Below are 23,433 nucleotides of genomic sequence, written 5' to 3'. Positions count from 1 at the left end.
CGACCGGTACTAACAAGAAGTTTTTTTGTCCTCCTAAGAATATCCGTTTAGGGTTTAAGATTTTCAACTTTGGTTAAGACTTTTTATTTTTTTATTTTTATTGGATATCTTTTTCGTTTTAAATTTTATTCAATTTATATTCTATCTTGCTATACTATATTCTTCATACTCAATTAGGAAACTATATTTTGGCCGAAATTTAGGGCTTACTTAAAATTACAGTTTCAAAAATCATATTTTGAGAGATCTTATTTTTATTTTATTAATTCCATTTATTTCCATTTACAATATAATGATATGCAATCAGTAAGTAGTCGGTTGATCCCCCTAGCGTAATTGGTTATGAGTTTATTTGCAAACACTAACTATCTTCTGATGCATCATGGGTTCGAACCCTACTAACAACAATATTTTTATTTTCACCTACGAATATCCGTTTAGAGTTTATGATTGACCATAATTCGTTTAATTGCTTTTGCCCTATTTTTAATTCAAACAAATGAAATACAATAATTAAAAACATATTGGGGAAATAACTATTAAATTTATTTCAATAAAAAATTATAGAACAATTTAATAATACTAAACTAAGTTATAAACTATATAATGAATTACTCAAAATAAAAATAAGAGATTTTAAAACAGAATAATTTTGAAATATTTAGAATGTAGATTCCTTAAATAATTTGATCCATATTTCCTTAAAATCAAATCATAAACCATAAAGGAAAAAATAATGGACGAAAATTAGGGATTCAAAATAGAAAAGTTTGACTTTTTTTTATAAATAACGATTATTTAACATTATATAATGAAATTAAATTGGCTAGTATACGCGCTGATACCCCTTGCTTAACTGGTTACGATTATACTTACAAACATTAACACCCTTCTAATGCAAAGCGTGTTCGAACCTTACTAACACTGTTTTTGATTTTAAATTCTTCTTCTTCCTTTTTCCCCCTAATTCCACACTAATGCAATTCACACAGAAATTCAATTAGGGTTCATCATCAATTGAATGATCGATTTTTCTGTTTAATTGAATTATGGCTAAATTACGGCTACACTTGGAAAACTTAAATTAGGAGGAAAATGTTGAGCGATTTAAATTAATTGTATAAGGGATCATCAATTTTATTTTATTTTATTTTATTTTATTTTTTTTTTTTTTTTTTGAAAGCACCCCAAAGGGTGTAATTATATTAAAGATAAATCATATGCCGCCGCAGATTCCGCAACAGGAGGTAGCACAATCGACCAAACCGTTTTACCAACTACCCTAGGAAAAATATGAGCTAAAGCGTGAGCTACCGAGTTGTTAATACGACCCGTAAACGACCAAATTACAGAATTAAAACTATTGGAAAGCAATAAAATGTCTTCAACAAGTAATAAAAACAAACTCCTCCCGTTACGTCGTGCTTGCAGCGCTTCAATCACCTGCATACAGTCACTCTCCACCTCGACATCTCGATGGCCACGTAGCTGTGCTTCCAGCAACCCATCATAAACCGCAACCGCTTCAGCAAAACGAGGCTCCCACTCCGCATTCCGTGCTATCGTCATACCCCATAACACACCTCCTCTACTATCTCGACAAACCACTCCCGAACTAACACCTTCTCCTTCCTTAATTCCCGCATCCACATTAATCTTGACAAACCCATTCGTCGCTGGCTTCCATCCATCAAATCCCCTCTCCTCCGTCCTCCCAATCCTATTCCTCCGGCAGCCTTGACCCCCCTCACTCCCAGATTCCAATTCCGACAGAATATCCTTCACACGGTTCACTATTCTATCCGGACCTATCGCAATCCCGTCAAAAGCAACCTTATTCCTATGCTCCCATATAGCCCAACATCCTACCATGTATTTCTCCATGTCCCGCGCATCTCCAGCTCGCCAGATTCCCTCTACCCAGTCACGAATCTCCTCCGTCCCCTCAACCATATCCCCCTCCTCGGCCCCATCCAGATTGAGAGAGCTCCACACCCACTTCGCGACATTGCAATCTCTAAATAAATGTAAGGACGATTCAGAGGAAGAAGTACAAAAATAACAAAAAGAAGACTCACGTCTTACTCGAGCTGCAATGTTGTCCAAGGTTGCCAATGCTCCGCTACACAGCTGCCAGAAGAAAAGTTTAATGCGAGGCCAAACCCGAGTTTTCCAAAGCCGATTCCACAACCATCTTTCCTTCTCCCAGTTCGACGGACCCCCCGCGTCATTTAGATCCCCTACCAGGCAGGCATAAGCCGACTTAACAGTATACTCCCCTTCCTTGTCGAGACTCCAGTACCAGTCATCATTCGGTAGGTTCGGGCTGGTTCGAATGTTAAGGATCCGGTTCGCTTCAAAAGGCAAAAACATATGCTCCACCAACTCCTTATCCCAACCCCTCCCATGCGGCATAAGGAGGTCGGCAACAGTCATGACCTCATTCCCTGGCCCGCATGGCGAAATCACCATGCCCCTCTCGTTCCCTTCAATCCACGCTTGCCCCCACACCCTAGTACCTCGCCCATCACCTATCCTCCGTCTCAACCCCCGTTCCAGAACCGCGCGGGCACCAAGAATGCTTCTCCACGTATAGCTCGGTCTATATCCCACCTCCGCAGACATAAAATCACCCGTCCTGAAATAGCGAGCTTTCATGACCCGCGCCCATAAACACTCAGGAGCAGTCACTAGGCGCCACGCCTGTTTGCCAAGTAGTGCATCGTTGAACAGTTCGAAATCTCTAAACCCCACCCCACCATTGCTCTTTGGTCGGCATAAACGCTTCCACGAAACCCAAGATATACCTCTCTTACCCTCCTCATGTCCCCACCAAAACCGCGTCACCATCGATCTTAAAACGTTACAAAAGTTTGCCGGGAGTTTGAAAACACTCATCACATAGGTAGGAAGTGAATTGGCCACAGCCTTTATAAGAACCTCCCTACCAGCCCTAGACAATAATTTCCCTCGCCAACCTTGTAACCTCTTACTCAGCTTATCTCGAAGGATGTCCGTGAGAACTTTTTTAGAATGTCCCACAACCGTCGGTAAGCCCAAGTATCTCTCCTGGACATCCACCTCCCTCACCCCCAGCCTCGCCACTACACGATCCCGCACACCCCTCCGGACCCCCTTACTAAAAGAGACAGTGGTTTTGTCCAAGCTTACTAACTGACCTGAGGCTGCTTCATACTGTCGCAAAATATCATTCACCACCTCAGCTTCCTGCTCGGTTGCCTTCACAAAGAAGATGCTATCATCCGCAAAGAATAAATGAGAAATGGTCGGCGCGTTGTGTGAAATTCGTAGCCCATTGAGAGCCCCTCGTTCCACAGCTCTTCGGATGAGGTTGGATAAAGCTTCGGCGCAGAGGATAAACAAGTACGGGGATAATGGGTCTCCCTGGCGAAGGCCTCGTTGGGGGCAGAAACTTTCCGTTGGGGCACCATTTATGAGAATTGAGAACGATACAGACGATACACAGGCCATAACACGCGAAACCCAACGCCTATCAAAACCCATCACCTCTAGGACTCGTTTCAGAAAAGCCCATTCCACTCTATCATACGCTTTAGCCATATCCAATTTAATAGCCATAGCACCCTCCGTGTTGCTCGAGCACTTCATATGATGAAACATTTCAAAGGCAATAAGCACATTATCAGTTATCAAACGGCCCGGAGTAAACGCACTCTGGTTTTCAGACACAATTTCTCCGAGGAAAGGCTTCAGTCTATTAGCAAGTACCTTGGAGACCAGCTTATACACCACATTGCAAAGGCTTATCGGTCGAAAATCTCTAACTTTGTCCGGCGCTTTCTTCTTTGGTATCAACACTATATTAGTGTTATTGAACTCATTCGGGTCCAGCTCCCCTCGTAAAATGCCCAGAACAGTCGAAATAACCTCCGGTCCAATTATGTGCCAGTAAGACTGGAAGAAAAGAGCATTCATACCGTCGGGACCAGGCGCTTTAAGCGGATGCATCTGGTTCAAAGCCTCCACAACTTCTTCTTCTTCACGGTAGTCCAGCCGTAAATGGTCATTCATCCTGTTCGACACTCTTCCCTCTAAGCCCATGAGCACCTCATCAAAATTCCGTGGCTGGGACGTAGCAAAAAGACCCTGAAAGTAGTCAGACACGACTCCCGCAACCGCCTCTTGACCCGTCCTCTCAACCCCATGATTATCAATAAGCATGCCAATGTAGTTCTTCCTTCTCCGCTCTCCTGCTCTAGTATGGAAAAACTTGGTATTACGGTCTCCATCCTGCAGCCACAGAGCCCTAGACCGTTGCCTCCAATATTGCTCTTCTTGTCGCCTAAGATTAGCAATCTCAGAGACCAATTTCTTCCGCTTTCGAATATTCTCCTCAGTTCTAGTATCATCATTAAGCCGCTCTAGCTGTTTACATTTTCGCTCCACCATATGCCCAATCTTTCGGATACTAGACTTCTTCCATGCCTGCAGCTCCTTAGCACACTCATCAATAGCCACCCCTAATTCGCCATTCCCCTTCATGACCCCGCGCCTGATCGCCTCCTCACACCCCTCCTCACCAATCCACATTTGTTCGAATTTAAAGCCACGTTTCCCTATCAAATTCGTAGCTCGCCTGTCTAGAAGCAGCTTGATCGGCGCGTGATCCGACCATTCCCTAGTTAAATGGATGAGTTTAGCATACAGGAACATATCCAACCACGAGCTAGTACACATAGCTCTATCAATCATACTCTGCCTATTAGCTTCTCCTGCTTGCCCATTATCCCAAGTGAATTGGTACCCCTCCCATCCAATATCGGTCAGGCCACAATCATCAACAGCAGCTCGGAAATTGTTCATTTGCCATTGCGGTCTACTTCCTCCCTTCATCTCAGTCGAAAAAAGGACCTCATTAAAGTCCCCCATGCAAAGCCACGGCAGATCAGATTGCCCACTAAGAAGCCGTAACAACTCCCAAGACAAGTGCCTATCCGAGACCACAGGCCACCCGTAGAAACCCGTAACTCGCCAGTCCCTTCCTCCCTCTTTAACCATTAAGTCGATGTGATGAACCGATGCCGTCAAAAGAGTACAATCAAGCTCCTTCTTCCACATAAAGGCAAGACCACCAGCTCTCCCCATACAATCCACCTCAATACCGAAATATCCCTTCAGCTTCTCTCGCACTTTTCGCATTTCACGACCACACAGTTTGGTTTCACATAAAAATAGCATGGCCGGGGCTTCCTTACGCACCAGAGCACGTAAATTATTTACAGTGTCGGGGTTGCCCAATCCCCGACAATTAAGACTAAGGAGATTCATTGGGCCCAGCGGGGTTGAGCGCCCTCAACCTCCGCCTCAGATATTAAGACGTCCCCGTCTGTCATAAGTTTAAATTTCTTGCTACTCTCCTGCCCATCTTCATCACCACGACTTCTTTTCCCACCTTCACAGCCCAACCCTTCCCTATTCATCTCAATCACCTCCCTTGCTAGCCTCGTCCACTTCCGTGGCCCCATTGTCACCGTCAACATCCCAGGAGCCAAGCCCGGTGCCACAACTTGCTCCCCCAACTCGTCCACCACAGCACTTTCCCTCTCCTCACAGTCTATCTCCGCCCTTCCCTCAAAACTGACCGTCATCAGTCCCCTGTCCTCCTCCCCGCTTCCCTCTCCTTTTCTCCCCCCAGCATCCTCACAGGCAGTCCCCTCCTTATCCCCTTCCCACCCCGTCTGATCAACTCCAATTCCTCCCATAGCAACCTCAGTTCGAGTATCTGATCCCGTGTTTAATGGTGACACGGATTTCTTCATTTTCAAATCAATAGCAATTGCTTGTAATTTATCGATCATCTTTGCAATATCTAATTCCTCAGCTCGACCTTTCTCAGTATCAAAGATCGTATTCAGGTCGCGTCGAGCACGTCCTGGACCCTCAGATGGTGTTTTAACCACTTTCATAGGAGATGCCCTAAGCCATTCTCCAAAGCGTAATTCCCCGTCTTCATATGGCCCGTCCTCACAGTCCTTCTCCCCATGTCCTATCTTTCCGCACCCATAACAGTACAAGGGTAACCGTTCATACTTAACGTCGAATTCGACCACTCGTCCTCCTTTCATCTTAATTGGCACCATTGTTTTAAGTGGCACCCTAACATCATGCAGTACTCGAACACGAATAGCACGATCAAGATCATTGTTTGGTCCTCCATCCATTGCAATATATGACCCCAACGACGCCCCAATTCTGCGGACATTCGTCTCACACGAACGCCCAGTGATAGGTAAATCATAGATTCTAGTCCATATTGGGAATAAGAACAAGGGCACGTCAGTGAGTTTACCTTCGCAATTTGGTTCATTGAAGCACCATAGAAATTTATCGAAATGCCATGGTTGTCCCTCCAAAACCCTAGCTTTATCCCGTTCCGACCCGAATCGAAACACAAAAGTTTTCTCCTTGACATCAATGACGTTCCCACTCAATGGCTTTGTAGGGTTCCACACTCGAACCATTGAATCGATCGCAGCCTTCGCATTAACAGATTTAGTCGCCCAGATTTTGCCAACGAGCATCAGTTTATTCTTGTCAACCCCGTCATCGACTCCCTCTTCCCATTCAAAGACCCTTTCGTCCCCCTCACTGTCCTCTTCAACCGGCCGCTTCCCATCTCGAATTAAGCCTCGCATCGCACTTTCCCCCTGACCCTGCATAGAAAAACAAAAAACAAACAAAGACAACAAAGAAACCACAATCTCGCGAGAAGAAAAGCGAGATTAGCCTCGAGCAAGAAGGAAGAAACTAAGAAGGAATAGACGAAACCCTAGGAGAAAACTAGGAGTTTTTTTTTTTCATTTTATTAATAGAACTAAATTAGGGGGAAGTGTTTGACGAAATTCATTATTATGATCCCTAATTCAATTTTTGAATGAACCCTAATTTACTCGAGCTTATTTAAAATTCGGGTTTCGTTAATTTGATGCAAAACTTTGATTGATGCAAAAGTTAGTCAGATGTAATTGAATATGATAATTAGATTTTGCCGAAATTGATTTAATTGAATAATAAATAATTTTATTTTTAAGTAATTGACTAAAACTAAATGGAAACAAAATAAATCAAATAAGGAAATAAAACTAACCATAAATTAATTAACTATATATGCAAAATGACTAACTTAACCCTAAATTAATCTAACCTAGGTGCTGTTTGGCCTTGTTTGTGTAAAATAGATTTTACTTCTTAAAAGGGGTTTATTCACAAGTTACTTTTTGGAAAAGTTTTGGTTGTTTGGCCATACTTTTGTAAAAGCGGTTTATAGAAAATGTATGTGTTTGGCCTAACTACTTTCATACCACTTTTGTTTTTCTTTTTTGGTTGTTTATGTGAAAAGTAGAAGTAGAAGTAGAAGTAGAAAATATCTACTTCTACTTTTGGGGGTGATTAATTAGTTTTTGACTTTTTAAAAGTAGTTTTAAAACTCCTAATTTAGATACTGTTTGGCCTAGTTTATGTGAAATAGCTTTTACTTTCTAGAATGAGTTTTTTCATAAACTACTTTTTGAAAAAGTTGCGGTTGTTTGGCCTAAGTTTTGTAAAAGTAGTTTCTTAACAAATTGATGTGTTTGACCTACTACTGCTTTTTTTTTTTTTTTTAGTTTCCATAATCCTAAGAGTTTTTGGGAGAAGTAGAAGCAGAAGCATCAATTTGGTGCTTCTGTTTCAAGTAACTTTTTATCAACTTCTCACTTTTCAAAAGTAGTTTTTTATCTCCCTAAATTATAGTGTTTGGCCCAACTTCTACTTTTACAATTAGAAAAGCACTTAAAAAGCTTGGCCAAACACCCCCTTAGCTTGTTTGGCCAAGCTACTACTTTTTCAGTTACAAAAACACTTTTAAAGCTTGGCCAAACAGCACCCTAGATAACTAGGATTTGCCACGTGTCACGTAACTATTGGTTTGTGTCTAAAAATTTTAAAAATAATGTGTGTGCGTAACCTTTTCGAAAGGAAAAGGAAAATGAGGGGCCGATTATAGGAGGACGGAACGCATGGTGTAAGCGTAACAGTAGCAGCGTAATTAATTTAGAGAGAGAATCAAGAAAAAAAAAAAGGGAAAATTGGCGGTCAACTGGAGAGCCGACAGATTGATATTCAGGTCTCCTTCCTCCCTCCATTTTCAGTTTTCACCTTAATAAGGTTAATTAATCAATCAATCAATCAAATCCCTCTTTTCTTTTCTTTTCTTATAATTAATTAATTGTACTTTATATGTTTATTCATTTTTGGAGCTTTAAATATTTGCCTTGATGTTCATCTTTGCTTTTCAAGACTGATCACAATCTCAATCTCATTTTTTTTTTTTTTTTTTTTTTGGATCTTATCGTTTTATTTATTTCTTACTCTCCAATTCTATCCTAATCAATTACAGTAACTGTCTTGTGAGTTTGTTTTACATAGAGGGGCGAAAGCTAGGATTTAATTTAGGCATTAGGTTGAAAACTAAAGCCTTTGCCATTGAACCACAATGTATATTGTACATTTAATGAGATAACATTTACTTATTAGCTATTCAGCAATATTTGGGATAGCAAAAATCCGTCTTCTAAACCAATTTTTTAAAGTTTGGGGTAGCGACCACCACCCCTTGCTACTAGGTAGCTTCGCCCCTGTTTACATACATTTATCGTTACCCCGTCTATATGATTAGTTAGTTAGAGGCCGCCTTATATAAGTATTTGTATTTATGTTTGTTCCAGGACTTGCTACATCTTAGGGCGTACCGCCTTATACAAGTATTTGTATTTATGTTTGTTCCAGGACTTGCTACAGCTTAGGGCGTACCGCCTTATATAAGTTTTTGTATCTATGTTTGTTCCAGGACTTGCTACAACTTAGGGCGTGCCTTTTTCGGAAATATATGCTTGATCATCTTCTTTCACTCTCCAAATTCCAAACTTGTCTACTAGTATTGCCTCCTCTTAGTTTGCTGGTATGACATGGACCATAAAACGGGTGTGGTAATGCAAAGGTATGAACTTGGAAGATTATTAGGCCAAGGTACTTTTGCTAAAGTCTACTACGCCAGGAGTATCCAAACCGGCTTAAGCGTGGCCATCAAGATGATTGACAAAGATAAGGTTATGAGAGTAGGCCTCATTGAACAAATTAAAAGAGAAATTTCTGTCATGGGTATGGTTAGGCACCGTAACATTGTCTTTCTTTACGAAGTCATGGCCAACAAGTCCAAGATTTACTTTGTTATGGAATATGCTAAAGGCGGTGAACTCTTTGACAAGGTCGCCAAAGGTAGGCTCAAGGAGGATGTTGCCCAGAAATACTTTAGACAGTTGATCGCTGCTATTGATTTTTGTCATAGCCGCGGTGTTTATCATCGTGATCTTAAACCTGAAAACTTGCTGCTTGATGAAAATGAAAATCTCAAGGTTACTGACTTTGGCTTGAGTGCCCTGGCCGAGTCAAAACGCCAAGATGGTTTGCTGCATACTACTTGTGGTACCCCTGCTTATGTTGCTCCTGAAATCATCGGCAGGAAGGGGTATGATGGAGCTAAAGCTGATATTTGGTCTTGTGGGGTCATTTTATTTGTTCTCCTTGCTGGTTATCTTCCCTTTCATGATTCAAATCTGATGGAGATGTATCGAAAGATTGGTAAAGCAGAATATAAATGCCCTAGCTGGTTTCCTAAGGATGTACGCAGGCTACTGGGGAAGATCCTGGACCCAAACCCCGACAATAGAATCTCTATTGCTAAAATAAGGGAGAGTTCTTGGCTTAGGAAGGACCTTTCCCCCGTGCCCATCCAATCTGAGTTAGAGACCAAAGACGTGGCTTGTGCCGAGAGGAGTGCTGATCCTGGTCCTTCTGGGAGTGGCATTGCTACGACTGCAGAATCCAGGCAGGAGCCCATACTCCCAGCTGAGTTAAATGCATTTGATATTATCTCTCTTTCATGCGGGTTTGACTTGTCTGGATTATTTGAAGACACTGGACAAAGGAAGGAGGCAAGGTTCACTTCTAGAGAGCCTGCTTCCACTGTAATCTCACGGTTAATGGAAACCGCCAATAGCCTTCAGCTGAAAGTGAAAAGGATGGACAAAGGGCTGCTAAACTTTGAAGGGCTCAACGAAGGAAGGAAAGGTCCGTTGTCAATTGATGCAGAAATATTTGAGCTCGCCCAGTCACTCTATTTGGTGGAGTTGAGAAAAGCCAATGGGGACACTCTAGAATATCAGAAGTTGCTAAAAGAAGATATAAGACCTGCCTTGCAAGATATTGTTTGGGCATGGCAAGGTGAACAGCAAAATCAAAAGCAGCAACCGCCATTGGAAAACCAGCATCAGATAACGGTGCCGGAGCAACAAGTACAAAATCAGCAATAGTTATTAGCAGCTTTGAGGATGGAAAACAACTTGTGATCTTATTATGGAATTAATTTGGGGTTTTTTTAAAATTTCCTGGAAGTACTCAGGTATATACTTCATTGCAAAGGGAGATACAAATGCAAGATGATATCATGCACTAACCAAGGAGGCTGTTACTACATCTTCTTCATTTATACCTCTAATGCTAGCAATGTATTTGATTTTCCTAACCAATCAACATTACTTACAATATTATTGAAAACCCAACTCTTTCTTTCAATCCATAGCTTGTACACTGCAGTCAAAAGGGTGCGCTTAAGCCAATGCTTTGGCCAGCTTCTTCCCATGTTGTTCCTTTTGTGGCATTGTAGCTCATGAGCAAGACTAAGCCTTCTTGGCCTACTCATTTCAAGTAGCAGAAGTGAAGAACCTTGATAGAGTAAGTGCAAGCAAAGAATAAATGATTTGTCTATGATAGCTTGTTCATATCTTCATAATACTAGCCTTTGATACTGGATGGACTGTGGATGTTCTTATATAAACTACATATTCGGCCTTGAGATTAATCTCATGTCACAATTATTCTTCATAGTGTACCTGTTGCAAAGGTTCCACCATCTCCACAAGCATGACATCGACATTGATGGCTGGAATCCTTTTAATGTTCCTCCTACTCCCTCGCTTCCCCCCTACCTCCTCCAAGGTCCCAATACAACACCCTAGCTACTAGCTACAGTGCTACTTATTATCATCTCAAGTACCATTATTGTATTTATTTGTATCTAGTTAATTATTATAGTTTTTTTTTTTGATTGAGATGGAAAGTACATTAGTTAGAACTATAATTGTGACTGATTTGGAAGTGAAGTGAAAGACGTTGACGGTGATTTTGCTACTGAGGTAGGTATTTTGCTAGGTGCGCCTCTTTAACAAGGAATAACACATTTACTCTGAATTGTTTGGAGAGCTCAGCTCCTACTGTTGCTTGTTTATACTATGCAATGTCACATTCGTTAGGGATGTGCTTACTCCTGATATTTCTTGTATTATCTGCTGTGTCTGCGTGTAGCAAATGTAACGTGTCCTAGAAATTAATGTTCACATCTTGAGCTCATGATTATTTTGCTGCAAGTGTAAGTGTACTGCAGTGAAGTGTTGGTGTATGGGGTTGCTGCATCTGTCCCAAAGGCCCAAGAGCACAGCCGACATTTGTGCAGTTGATTAGTGACTTCAACATTCTGTTTGTATAAAGGGATTTGGAAGGAAAGGGATGGAGTTATAGTAGAATGGAAAAAATTAGACTGCATTTGGGAACTAGGTCATTTATAAATCATTGTTTGGAGCATTGTTGATTTGTTGTGGTTCATAATTAATCATTATGATTTGTTGTTAAGCTCATTGTTTTAATTTCAAACAGTCCTCTGCAATTTCAAACCGAGCGAGAGGGTCATTTGTCTTGTTTAAACTACAGTATAAATAAGGTGAACTAAGAAGTTCAAAAATACAACAATACTTCATCTCAATATGTTGATAAATATCCTTCAATTGTAAACTTTCAATCAAATTCAAAACAATGTTATACCATTCTACAAGCAGTCTTAAGAGAGAATAAAATTAAGAAAAAAATTTAGACTAAAACTCTGTAAAAAAATACGTACTCTACTCTAGAGCTCTTGAATCAATCCGAACAACGGTCTTAATATTCAGTAAGCTACCGAAGTTGAAATTGAGCAAACAATATGACCATAACAATAAAAAAAAGGTGTCAAGTGTTTATTTCTAGACAATAAACCCTGAAGTAATGAAGCAGATGAAAAAGATACAGTGGTTGTGGAACAGGAGAGACAGGTTGACAAGTGCAGGAAATACATTCCAGACTAGCAATAAAGTGATCAAGAAAGCAACAACTGAGGAGCGCCCGTTTTGCAGGATGACTCGACAAACGAAACAGAAGGGCTTAGCTAAATGAATGAAATCAGTGTACAGACAATCTACAGAAGAAATAGTGGTGAGTGAATTAGTTAGGAAGTCATCAAAAGGTAGAGCTGCTTTCAGTGGCAGACAAGCAGGTTCCTTCAGATTTGACAGTAGTCCTGACGCCAATGTCGAGCCCTTGTAATCTTCCAAGAGGATCGTTAGAATGAAACTCAGAGGAATTGTGGGGGTTGTTGGGTGACAAAGAATGCGAATGGGAATGCTGTTGAAATGGCGGTGGCAATTGCATACTCTGCTGATGTTGCTGATGTTGGTGAGGCAGTGTGTAGATTGCTGCAGAATTATACGACATTCCCATGTTAAATGATTCTGTGGGATTCATGACTTCTCCGATTGCAATTCTGAGCCTCTCTACTTCCTGCTTGAGTGCTCCGTTGAGTGCTAATGGAAAACACCCACACCCAAGTTACAGATCTACTCAAAAAGGACATCAACCAACACGCAAAGATAAAGTGCATACCATCGCGCAATTGGGCTGCTTGTTCCATAGATTGTAATCTCAGCTTAAGTTCTGTATTTTCACTGGTCAGACCAGTTGTGTCTCTCTACATAAGAAACAGTAGAAAATGGAAAAGTAAATAAGAATGAAAGACATGGATGATGATCCAGGAATCGGTTTAGTTATCGAAAAAGGGGAGTTGACCTGATAAAGCGTGAGTTGAGCAGAGAGAGTGGTGGCTTCCGTTTGAAGGTTTTGAACTTTACGCTCCAACTCCATAATATAACGAGCTTTTCTCTCCTTGGACCGAGCAGCAGACTGCCGATTAGCCAGAATTCTAAAAGGAAACAAAACAGACCATTGAATTGATCGGACCTCAACCATCAGCTTAATCTTTAAGTTTAAGAAGAAGAAAAGAAACCTCTTAGCGCGCTTGGGGTCAATAGTCCAAAGCTCAGCAAGCTTATCAGGAGGCATGGCTTTCTTGGCTTCCATGATGGAGGCATTGTTAGCGGTATCGAAAGCAGATCCGCCAAGCTTATCGACGTCAATGTAGGTACTGAAAAGGTCGTCTTCGGATCCGATCTCGGAAGACAGATCCATGTCGTCGGGTATACGAAAGCTGACTTCAGAATGAGCTCGACGGTGATGTGGGCCTCTCAATGCCGCCGCCATCTCGCATTGCTTGGATGGATCCACATCGACTTGCTTATCCATCGGATGCGACATTCAAATTCAGAAACACAAACTGAAGGAATGAGTAATGAGTAATGTGAGAGAGAAAAAAAAGAGAGACCAAGAGAGGTGGACACGCTCATCAAACCAACGGATCTCGTGATACTTGATCAAACTATTCTGCCCATATTAATTAATACTCCAATAGGATTATACATCCAGTTGTACCATAAGCATGGGTACAACCAAAGGTATAAGAATACGAGCTTATATGTATTCTTTCTGAGCTACTTTAAAGTTCATGTTTTTAATGTGTAAATGGATGAGTTCAATACTTTTTAATAAAGCTCATATTCTTTAATATAAAGCTCGGATACTTTTTTCACAAAGCTCAGATTCTACACCGTACAACATATACAACTGGTTGTATAGTCCATGAATTGCTCCAATTCTGCCTCTAGTTCCCCAAGCCTTTGTGCACAACATTTAAGGAAAATGAATAAAGAAAGGAAAAAAAGGACAAGTTGACTTGTATGTAGGAAAGAGAAGAGAAGATTAATTAAACTAAAACAATATGGATTAAACTTACCTAGCTGCTAAAGGTCGTCGACAAATTACTAAATATCGTCGACAATTTTAATGAACTTCCAAGTTTGCCCCTCCCTCACACTCCCCCTAATATTTTCCTTTTTATTCAAAAACTATCTATCACATTCCAAATTTTGAAAAAAAAAAAACCGACTCAGATTTTGAAGAAAAAAAACCCGACTCAAACGTATCCACCGCATCATTTCCGTCACGAATTCAAACATTCAACAAGGTACGTGATTTGTATTAAAAAAATTTTGTAGTATTTTGCTTAGTTTGTAAATTTGTGACGGAATTAGGATAGATGTCAAATTTGTGACGGAATTAGGATAGATGCTTTGAGTTCAATCGGATTAAGTCGTGTTATGCGAAAATCAAACGGAATCGTTGAACAAACAAATCGAAAAAAAAAAAAAAAAAAACACGAATCTGGGCTTCTTCGTCCAGGACCAGGCCCAGACGAAAAAGTTCTTCGTCCATCATGGGTCTTGGACGAAGGACTTTTTCGTCTGGGCCTGGTCCTGGACGAAAAAGTTCTTCGTCCAGCCCAGATTTCTCGTTTTTTTTTTTTTTTTTTATAAATAAAATTTTTTCCGTCTTGTTTTGTTATCGTTATAAACTAATAAATTAATAATAATAAACCTCGTCCGTGCCGAACTCGTTGTAAAATTATTAATTTTATTTTCTAAATTTTTAAAAACTTATTTTTCTGTCTTTTTTGTTAGTGTTAAAAACTAATAAATTATTAATAATAATTCTCGTCCGTGGCGAAGTCTTTATAAATTTATTTATTTTCCGTCTCGTTTTGTTTACGTAAAATATTAATTATTAGGGATTATTCCCATGGTACCCCTCAAGTTTGCACTTTTTCCTCAAATACCCATACTTTTGTCAAAAAAACGTTAGACCGGTCATATCTCTTAGTTACAAGATTGAAAAGGCGCGATTTTTTTCCTAAGTTGATCGTTTTTACGAGATGTTCGATTTGAAAAAAAAAATCGTGTTTTTATGTTATCTTAGAACGGAGTTACGACTTGTCAAAGTTTATTTGTTCGGGAAACTTTGACCGGCTTTTATTTTCGATCACATTTACAGAAATTAAACTTTTTTTTTTGCCAAAATGATTGTCTTTCCGAGATCTACATGTTTAGAAAAAAAATTCGCGGCTATCTGAAATCGTGACTAAGAGATACGAGCATTTAAAGTGATTTTCGAGAAAAGTAGGGGCATTTGGGGAAAAAATGCAAACTTCAGGGGTACCATGGAAACTAATTATTACTAATAAACCCCGTTCGGGGTTATTTTGTTTTTTTTTTAATTTTGTTATTTTGTTATTTTTTTTAATTTTTTAATTTACTTAACTTATATTTATAAATTCTTTGTTTTATTAATTTAAGTAATCAATGCGTTTTTATTATTTTTTGAATAGATGGCCGGTGGAGGAAATGACCGTCACGTTCGAGCTCGAAAGGGCCTCCAGTTTGAATCTGAGGTTGGAGGTGGTAGTAGCGATTCGTGGACTGAGGAGCGGTTGGAGGAGGAGCTGGTTCGGTCTGGTGATGTGATAGGTGAGGAGGAGGCGGGTTATGAGCGAGTGCGTAGGGTGCCACGTAGACGGAATGAGGAGGGGCGTTTTCAGCGGATGTCGGATGGTAGTTCTAGTAGTGTGGTGGCTCCGAAGAAGAAGAAGTCGGGTAAGGATGTCTCTTGGTTGATCGATCATCGTGTTCCGGGTGGTCCGATGTTTCCCCACGTGATTCCTAGCTTTGGAGCCACATTGCCAACACCTTATGGCCGACTCCTAATGAGGTCGGTCGACCAGTTTTGACGGGTTACCACCGGTTTGGTAAGACGAGGTTGTTGAGTTGTTGGCAACTCCATCCGGCCGTTCAGACTATTTATGACGGTACTGGTCTTTCTCATCTATTAGATTCCATGGCCGAGCATTATAACATGCCCCTTATTTCTGCTTTTGTTGAGAGATGGCAACCCGACACCAACAGTTTTCACATGCCTTTTGGGGAGATGTCCATACTCCTTCACGATGTTGCGCAGATCTTAGGTGTTCGGGTTGATGGTAACTGTTGTAAGGTGGAGAGTAATGACGGGACGTTGGCGGATCCCCTTATGTATGTTTGTGGCTTCTTTGGGATTTCATCAGACCAGTTGAGGTTGCCGTTAAACTCTAGTAAGAAGGTCCCTATTTACAAGAGTGGGGGTATATTGGTAGATGCAGTTTGTGAAACGGCGAGAGCTAATTGTGATGTTGTTTTTGCTCAGGGGTTTTTGGCTGCTGTGTTGGGGTCGACACTTTTTGTCGACAAATCAGGTGATAGGTTACGTCCTCAGTTGTTTCCTTTAGTGTATGATAGTGATGGTGTACACGACTACGCTTGGGGAGCCGGTGTACTAGCCTTCATGTACCGACAGTTGGGTGTGGCTTTACGTGCTGGTGTGAAGACTATTGGTGGTTGCTTGACTTTGTTGCAATCGTGGATATATGAGTATTTTCCTATGTTCAGACCCGGTCCACCTTCGGCGATTGACCCTACTCAGCCTCGGTCGTGTTCTTGGAGATCCGTTGGTCCCTTCGCTCAAAATGCGGAGAAATTGTTGGAGTATCGGAGGTTGTTAGATGGGCTTACTTGTGCTTCCATTAGGTGGGATCCGTACGGGCCGCGTCAGGAGGAGTATCATCCTCGTACTCTATATGCCGGTTGTGTTCGTTTCATGGACATAGCCGAGCCGTACCAGCCTGATCGGTGTTTACGACAGTTTGGGTATGTGCAGATCATACCCAATCCCATTATGAGATTGGTAGCGCATCGTCCTACTTCGGGGATTGGGTACGAGGTTAGGGTTGGGGTTGCGGAGACTGATCATCTTTGGGATTGCTGGCAGGATCACGTGGTTCACATTTCTCGTAGATCGAGACCAGTTAGTTTCCCGGGTGAGACGACGCCAGATTATGAGGCTTGGTATAATGGGAATTCTCACCCGTTCATCATTGATCCCGACCACCATGATGCCCCCGCGCCACAGGATGATTTTGATATTCCCGCTGAGGTAATAATTTTACTTACAGTTGTTGTAATAATTGTTTAACTTTCTTACTATTCGTCGATAATGTTTATAATGTTTTAGTTGTTTTTGTCAATTTGCAGACTGCACGTGCTTTATTGTTTCAGTTTGCCGAGGCCAAAAGAATTACCGATGACAAGAAACAGCTTTCCTTCTTCCGCAAGATGATGAAGAACATCGACCCTTTGGTTGAGAGGGCTGGGGAGATCATACGTGAGCGAGGACCTCGTCAAACACCCGGTGATCGTGTTCAGCGTAGATCAGATGGTGTGTACACTGATAGCGAGGAAGAGGATGATCAGTAGTCAGGAGACTAGTTTTTTTTTTTTTTATTTCTTTTATGTTGTACGTTTTTGAAGACATTTTTTTATGTTGGATGATTACGTTAGTTAACTATTTGAACCTTGGTTAATTCTGAAATTTCTTAAATTTCTTGAATACATAGCAACTGATGCAAATTCATACATTTCTGGAAATACTCACTACTTCATGACAATGGCTAACATAATGAAAACAAACAAATACAAGATACACTTGAAATAAAACTTCATCATCCTTACCATTTCCGAAATCTCCTTTTTTATACCTATCACTTGCTCTTTCATGACATTTCCACTTGATGCATCATCACCTTCATCTTCACATGCTATATTCAACTTTTTTGTTATTGTCAAATGATCTTCAGTTAACCACGACACAAAATGATCGCAAGGTACACACTTAAAATACGCTTTCTTCGGATTAGTAACTGGCCCGGAAATCTTGATGATAGCGTTTCTTTGACAACGATTGCAAATTTGATTCTTAAAATCAAGGCCTTCAATTGGGTGGTTTCCCCACATTGAGGATGATGTTGACATAAGTAGAGATTTGAAGAAGAAAATGGAAGAAGATGAAGATGATTGGAAAATAGAAAAAGTTGAAGATGAGTGCAGAAATACAACATTATGTAGATGTTTATATAGGGAAAAATGTTACCGTTGTAATTCAAATGTTACCGTTGTAATTCAAATGTTACCGTTGTAATTCAAAATAGCCGTTATAATTCAAATGTTACCGTTGTAATTCAAAATAGCCGTTATAATTTAAATGTTACCGTTATAATTCAAAATAGCCGTTATAATTCAAATGTTACCGTTATAATTCAAAATAACCGTTACAATTCAAATGTTACCGTTATAATTCAAAATAACCGTTACAATTCAAAAATAGCCGTTACAATTAATAGCTTATAAATAGGCCATTCTATGTCAATTTCAATCACAACATCCAATCATATTCACTCACTACAATACTAATTATTCACTCACGACATCCAATCCTAAAATGGTTCTCACAAATGCTCAAAAAATCAGAGTTTATCAAATAAGAATCGATCTAATTGTTCAAAATTTACCAATTCTAATTGAGCGTCTTGAATCAGTGGTTCCCAGTGACACTGTATGGCACATGCTTGAAGAGCCTCCAATTGGTACGCTTTGTATAATTTTACAAGGAAACCCGGATCATGTTCTAACTCCAGCAGTTAGAGATGAGGTTGTTTCTGATGAAGTACTAAACGAGAAGATGTGGGAGTTTCGCAGGTTAAAAAGTGATATCTTTACATATTTTGAGCGCATTCTCACCGTGATCGATTACCCAAGACTATCAGACTTATGTGCCGGTAGAGTGCCCAACCAAGGGATTCTTTATCTCTACTTGAATGATTTGTTGACTCAATATATGTCTACCCAACCTGAAGAAATTGAGATTCAAGATCATGAAGAAGATAAGGAATCGTCATCTTCATCATCGGAAGATAATTAAGTTCGGTAGTTATTTAATTATGTTATGTTTTAAGTAATAATCGTTTATGGTATGGGTTTGGGGTTTAGGGTTTGGGGTTTGGGGTTTAGGGTTTAGGGTTTAGGGTTTGGTATTTAGGGTTTAGGATTTGGTATTTGGGGTATGGTATGTTTTAATTATGTTTTTATTGGTTTATGTTTTGATTATGTCAAAACGCGTTTTAAGGAATGTTTTAATTAAAATATGTCAAATTGTGTTTTAAGGAATGTTTTAATTAAATTACGTTTTAAGTCATTTAATCGGATGCAGAGGATAATAAACTACAATAATCGGATAAATAAAATAAAATATAAGGTACAATATTCGGATATATAAAATAAAAGGTACAATAATCGGACAAATAAAAGCTAAGATCAACTCGCGTAATTGCGCCATACAGATAGTTGATGTCGATACAGGCCATTATAATGAGCTACGCTTGCATCATGTACCCAACAAGGAGCTATTGGAGGCATAGGTGACAAGGGGCGTACCTGGAGCCTCAAATAGTGGTTTCCCGCATGTAATACCCATAAGACACTATATGGGGTACGTACTCCCGGGGGGCTCGTAAAGGCAAATAAGTATAACTACCATTCCAATGTCGCTGACCTTCTCGATCATCATATGCAGAAATACAACATATCACCCAATTGTACATCGTAACATAACCATATAGATCGAAACCGTCCATCCAATGACCCGAGCCAAACGGTATCTGATCCATAAATGTAATTTTAGCTACCTCCGCATCAAATCTCCCTGGGCCATAAATATGTTCACGGTAAAGGGGACTACAGATTTCCCTAAGTAAATCTGTTCTAGCCATCGTGAAATGAGATTGGTCACCCCGAACAGCATGTGAGATAACTCGAAAACCACAATGACTGTCTCCGAAAGGATTAAACCACGCTTCTAAATGCTCGTGAAACCAGGAAGGCAAAAATTGATGATAAGGAAAGTACCTCCAATGACCAATGGTGTAGTCTACCTCAAGAGGTGCGCAATACGATGTGCCGAAACTCCCCGTACTCGTGGTAGCAGTGGTAGACGGTGTACCGGGGCCCGTTTGAGTGGATCGGGGGGTACTAGACGGAGTAAAACGAACCGTCGGAGTAGAACGGGGATTAGACGACGGAGTAACAGGAACCGTCGGAGTAGAACGGGGTGTACTAGAAGGAGTACGTTGGGAAGACGCGTTTCTTTGGGGCGTAGCACTGCCTACTCGAACCCGAACCCGTGCATGCTCAACGGCGGACGGATCTCTACGAGTTCCCCTACTCGGACGTCCTCTAGGGTTCTCGTTCACCCGAGGTTCGTTTACATCCTCCTGTTCCGGATGTATCTGAGAGTAAAGGGCATCGACCATGGATGATCTCATACTTGGATCTGCATTCCGAATTTCATCGAATAACTCCTCCAATCGATCATCGTCACAAGTCGGCATTGCCTCCGAACCATCGTACTCCAACTTCCTCCAAAATGCATGTAACACATCAATAGGGACCCGAGATCCGTTTATAGCAATGCGATGAAGTGAAGAAGCACATAACAAACCAAGTGTAGTAGCCTTTACACAACCGCAATCGATAATCAAGGCATCTTCCGTCATCTTGGCACCTCTTTCGAATTCTTCACGCAATTCACTGATTGCATTCTTTGATATTTTTAAAGAAAGTCTGAAAAATAATCGTTGAATCCCCGTCAACCGTTTCGATCTAGATAACTCCAACGAGTGTCGGATCTCAACATGTTGCGCTTCCATCAAAGAATGAAACCGAATCCAAATGCTATCAACGGCCAGTTTCACGCTATTCAACCATCTCTTCAGATTCGCATGAGCCGACTCAACCCGGGATGTAGAAGTATTCCCAAAATGAGTTATCTTGTTCGTTCTATACTTGGCCCATTTTTCCAAGTGCGGGAACCATTGCCTCTCAATATAAGCCGCCACTCCCGCCCATTCCCTTGCCAAATTGCCCCACGCAACATTAAACTTATATTCGGTCTCCGCCTCGACAACCGCTTGAAACAAGTTACAAGTTATGTGCTTAGCCCAACTATCCTGACCCGTGATATCAAGTGCTTTCGGCTCCACGTTAGAATATATATGCCAAAGACATAGCAAGTGAGACGAATCCGGAAAAACAATGGGAATCGCGTTCAACAAACCTGCCTCGCAATCAGTAACAATAGCATTAGGTTGAACGACATCATTGAGAAGGGCCTTCAGTTTCCGTAAGACCCACAAATATCCATCCTCGGACTCATGCTTCACAAGAGCATACGCAATGACAAAGCTCTTCCCGACGGGTGTGACTCCAACAATCTCAACAAGCGGAAGACGGTATAAATTTGTCTTGTACGTGGAATCGATCAATACCACATAATAGTATGATCGAAACATCTTAACGGCTTCTGGATGAGCCATGAACACGTGGGTTAGCTCATCGGTCTCCTCCGATCGCTGACCCAATAATGAACGTACTTATCTTTGAACCGCAAGTGCTAACATCTCATTGTCTTGCCGGTTTCTCCCATCTCTTTCCTCGGCCCTTACTTTCTGAGAATGATTGTAGATTTGTCGCCGATTAGGTCTTGACTTTTCCGGATTCCGCTGATGCAAACCCGCACTAATAATTGTCGGTCTAACGTGAGCTCTAACTTAGGCATCGATATAAGCCAACTCCTCGTCATCAAACTTTGCAAAGTATCTGTCGCCGTCACAATACAACGTTAAAGCATGATTATGAAACCCGGATCTCATCACAAGCTGCCACTTATTCTCTTCTAATTCAACAACTTTCATTGAAAATTTGCAATTGCACCACGCGGTAGCCGTGTTACCCCTCATTAAAGAATCGGCATCCTTATTTACGGGACCTTTTCCACCCATCCGACAAACAAAATAATGTTGTCTCAAATTCGTGTTACGACCAACTTTATTGTTGCTTGCTCTTTTTATACCAAACCCGAGTCGGAGTCCGATCTCATATGCCCAATTAAACGCTTGAATACTAGATGCAAAGAACAAGCTAGTCTTAAAATGATCTGAGTAATCAATACCGTCTCCATCGTTAATCACCTGCGCACGCATTTCGATAAATTAGTTATTAATTAATTATTTGCTACGGAACGAGTCGGAGTAAATAAAAAATAATATAAAAATAATACAAAGACGGTAATTAGTTATTTTATACAAAACGAGTCGGAAATATTAAAGATAAAAATATAATATAAAGACGGTAATTAATTATTTCAATTGTTTTATAATACAAAGACGGTATTTAATTATTTTATACAAAACGAGTCGGAAATATTAAAGATAAAAATATAATATAAAGACGGTAATTAATTATTTGAATTGTCGGAAAAAATATAAAATAAAATAAATATAATGCAAAGACGGAAATTAATTATTTTAAATGTTTTATACAAAACGAGTCGGAAAAAAAAAAAAAAATACACGGGCTGGGCCTTGGACGAAAGGAATTTTCGTCCAAAACCAGGCATGGACGAAAAAATCCTTCGTCCATAATGGGCCTTGGACGAAGGATTTTTTCGTCCAGGCCTGGTTTTGGACGAAATTTTCTTTCATCCAAGGCCCATTATGGACGAAGGATTTTTTTTGTCCAAAACCTGGTCTGGACGAAAAAGTTCTTCGTCCAGGCCCAGTCCATGTAATTTTTTTTTTTTTTTCAATTGCATTTTCAAATAATTCCGTCACAATTTCTATCATAATTCCGTCTACAATCAAGGCATCTATCCTAATTCGGGATTCAATCGATAATAAAACATAAATATTTGACAAAACAAAATCGTATACTCACCTCGTTACTAGCTTCATTGTTGGAATCGTTGTAAAAATCGTTCCCGTTCATATTGTAAACAAAATCGCTCCTTTTTTTTTCTCTGAAAAGCCGCCTTATTTTTTTTGGTTTGAAAAATTTTAGTGAGACGGTGACTTGTGTTTTAGTGAGTCGGAAATTGCATTTTATTGAGACGGAGACGGAAATTGCATTTTAGTGAGACGGAAATGGAGTTATGTTATGGAGGGCAAACTTGGAAATTTACATTAATTGTTGACGATAATTAGTAAAACGTCGACGACGTATAGCAGGACCCTAAACTTAATCCTTCCCTCCAAAATTACATAAACTGTGGGCCATAATATTCATACAATTTCAGAAAATTGTACACTTCATACATCTCAGAATTTTTCTGAAATTTCTACATTTATTACAATTTCTACATTACTTAAATTACAATGTTGAGATTTCTAGATTCATAAAATTACAACCCTTCATAAAAATTCTGAAATTAAACTTACACTTATTCAAATTTCTAGATTCATAAAGCTACAAAGTGAGATTAACTTCAGATTTGCATGGGTTTTCCTTCACTTCTTCCTTCATTGTCAATCAAAACTGTAACATCAAGAGGACACACAAGTGGAGA

At 40.3% G+C, this 23,433-nt stretch overlaps 2 protein-coding genes across 2 annotated transcripts; one reads left to right on the top strand and one right to left on the bottom strand.

The window, feature by feature from the left end:
• Positions 1-8,010: 8,010 nt before the first annotated feature.
• LOC141633206 (CBL-interacting protein kinase 2-like) lies at positions 8,011-10,653 on the top strand. Its single transcript, XM_074445655.1, has 2 exons — positions 8,011-8,146; positions 8,870-10,653. The coding sequence occupies exon 2, from the start codon at positions 8,988-8,990 to the stop codon at positions 10,389-10,391; it is 1,404 nt and encodes a 467-aa protein (XP_074301756.1). The 5' UTR covers positions 8,011-8,146; positions 8,870-8,987; the 3' UTR covers positions 10,392-10,653.
• Positions 10,654-11,899: 1,246 nt separating this feature from the next.
• Positions 11,900-13,661, bottom strand: LOC141633207 (transcription factor RF2b-like). The gene is made up of 4 exons (XM_074445656.1): positions 13,229-13,661; positions 13,012-13,144; positions 12,829-12,913; positions 11,900-12,749 (listed from the first exon to the last, which is right to left on the bottom strand). The coding sequence occupies exons 1-4, from the start codon at positions 13,534-13,536 to the stop codon at positions 12,406-12,408; spliced, it is 870 nt and encodes a 289-aa protein (XP_074301757.1). The 5' UTR covers positions 13,537-13,661; the 3' UTR covers positions 11,900-12,405.
• Positions 13,662-23,433: the final 9,772 nt, after the last annotated feature.

This window comes from Silene latifolia, chromosome Y, assembly GCF_048544455.1.
Source record: "Silene latifolia isolate original U9 population chromosome Y, ASM4854445v1, whole genome shotgun sequence".
Lineage (NCBI taxonomy): Eukaryota > Viridiplantae > Streptophyta > Magnoliopsida > Caryophyllales > Caryophyllaceae > Silene > Silene latifolia.
Note: the sequence above shows the minus strand (reverse complement) of the source record. Positions and strands in the feature narration are given on the sequence as shown.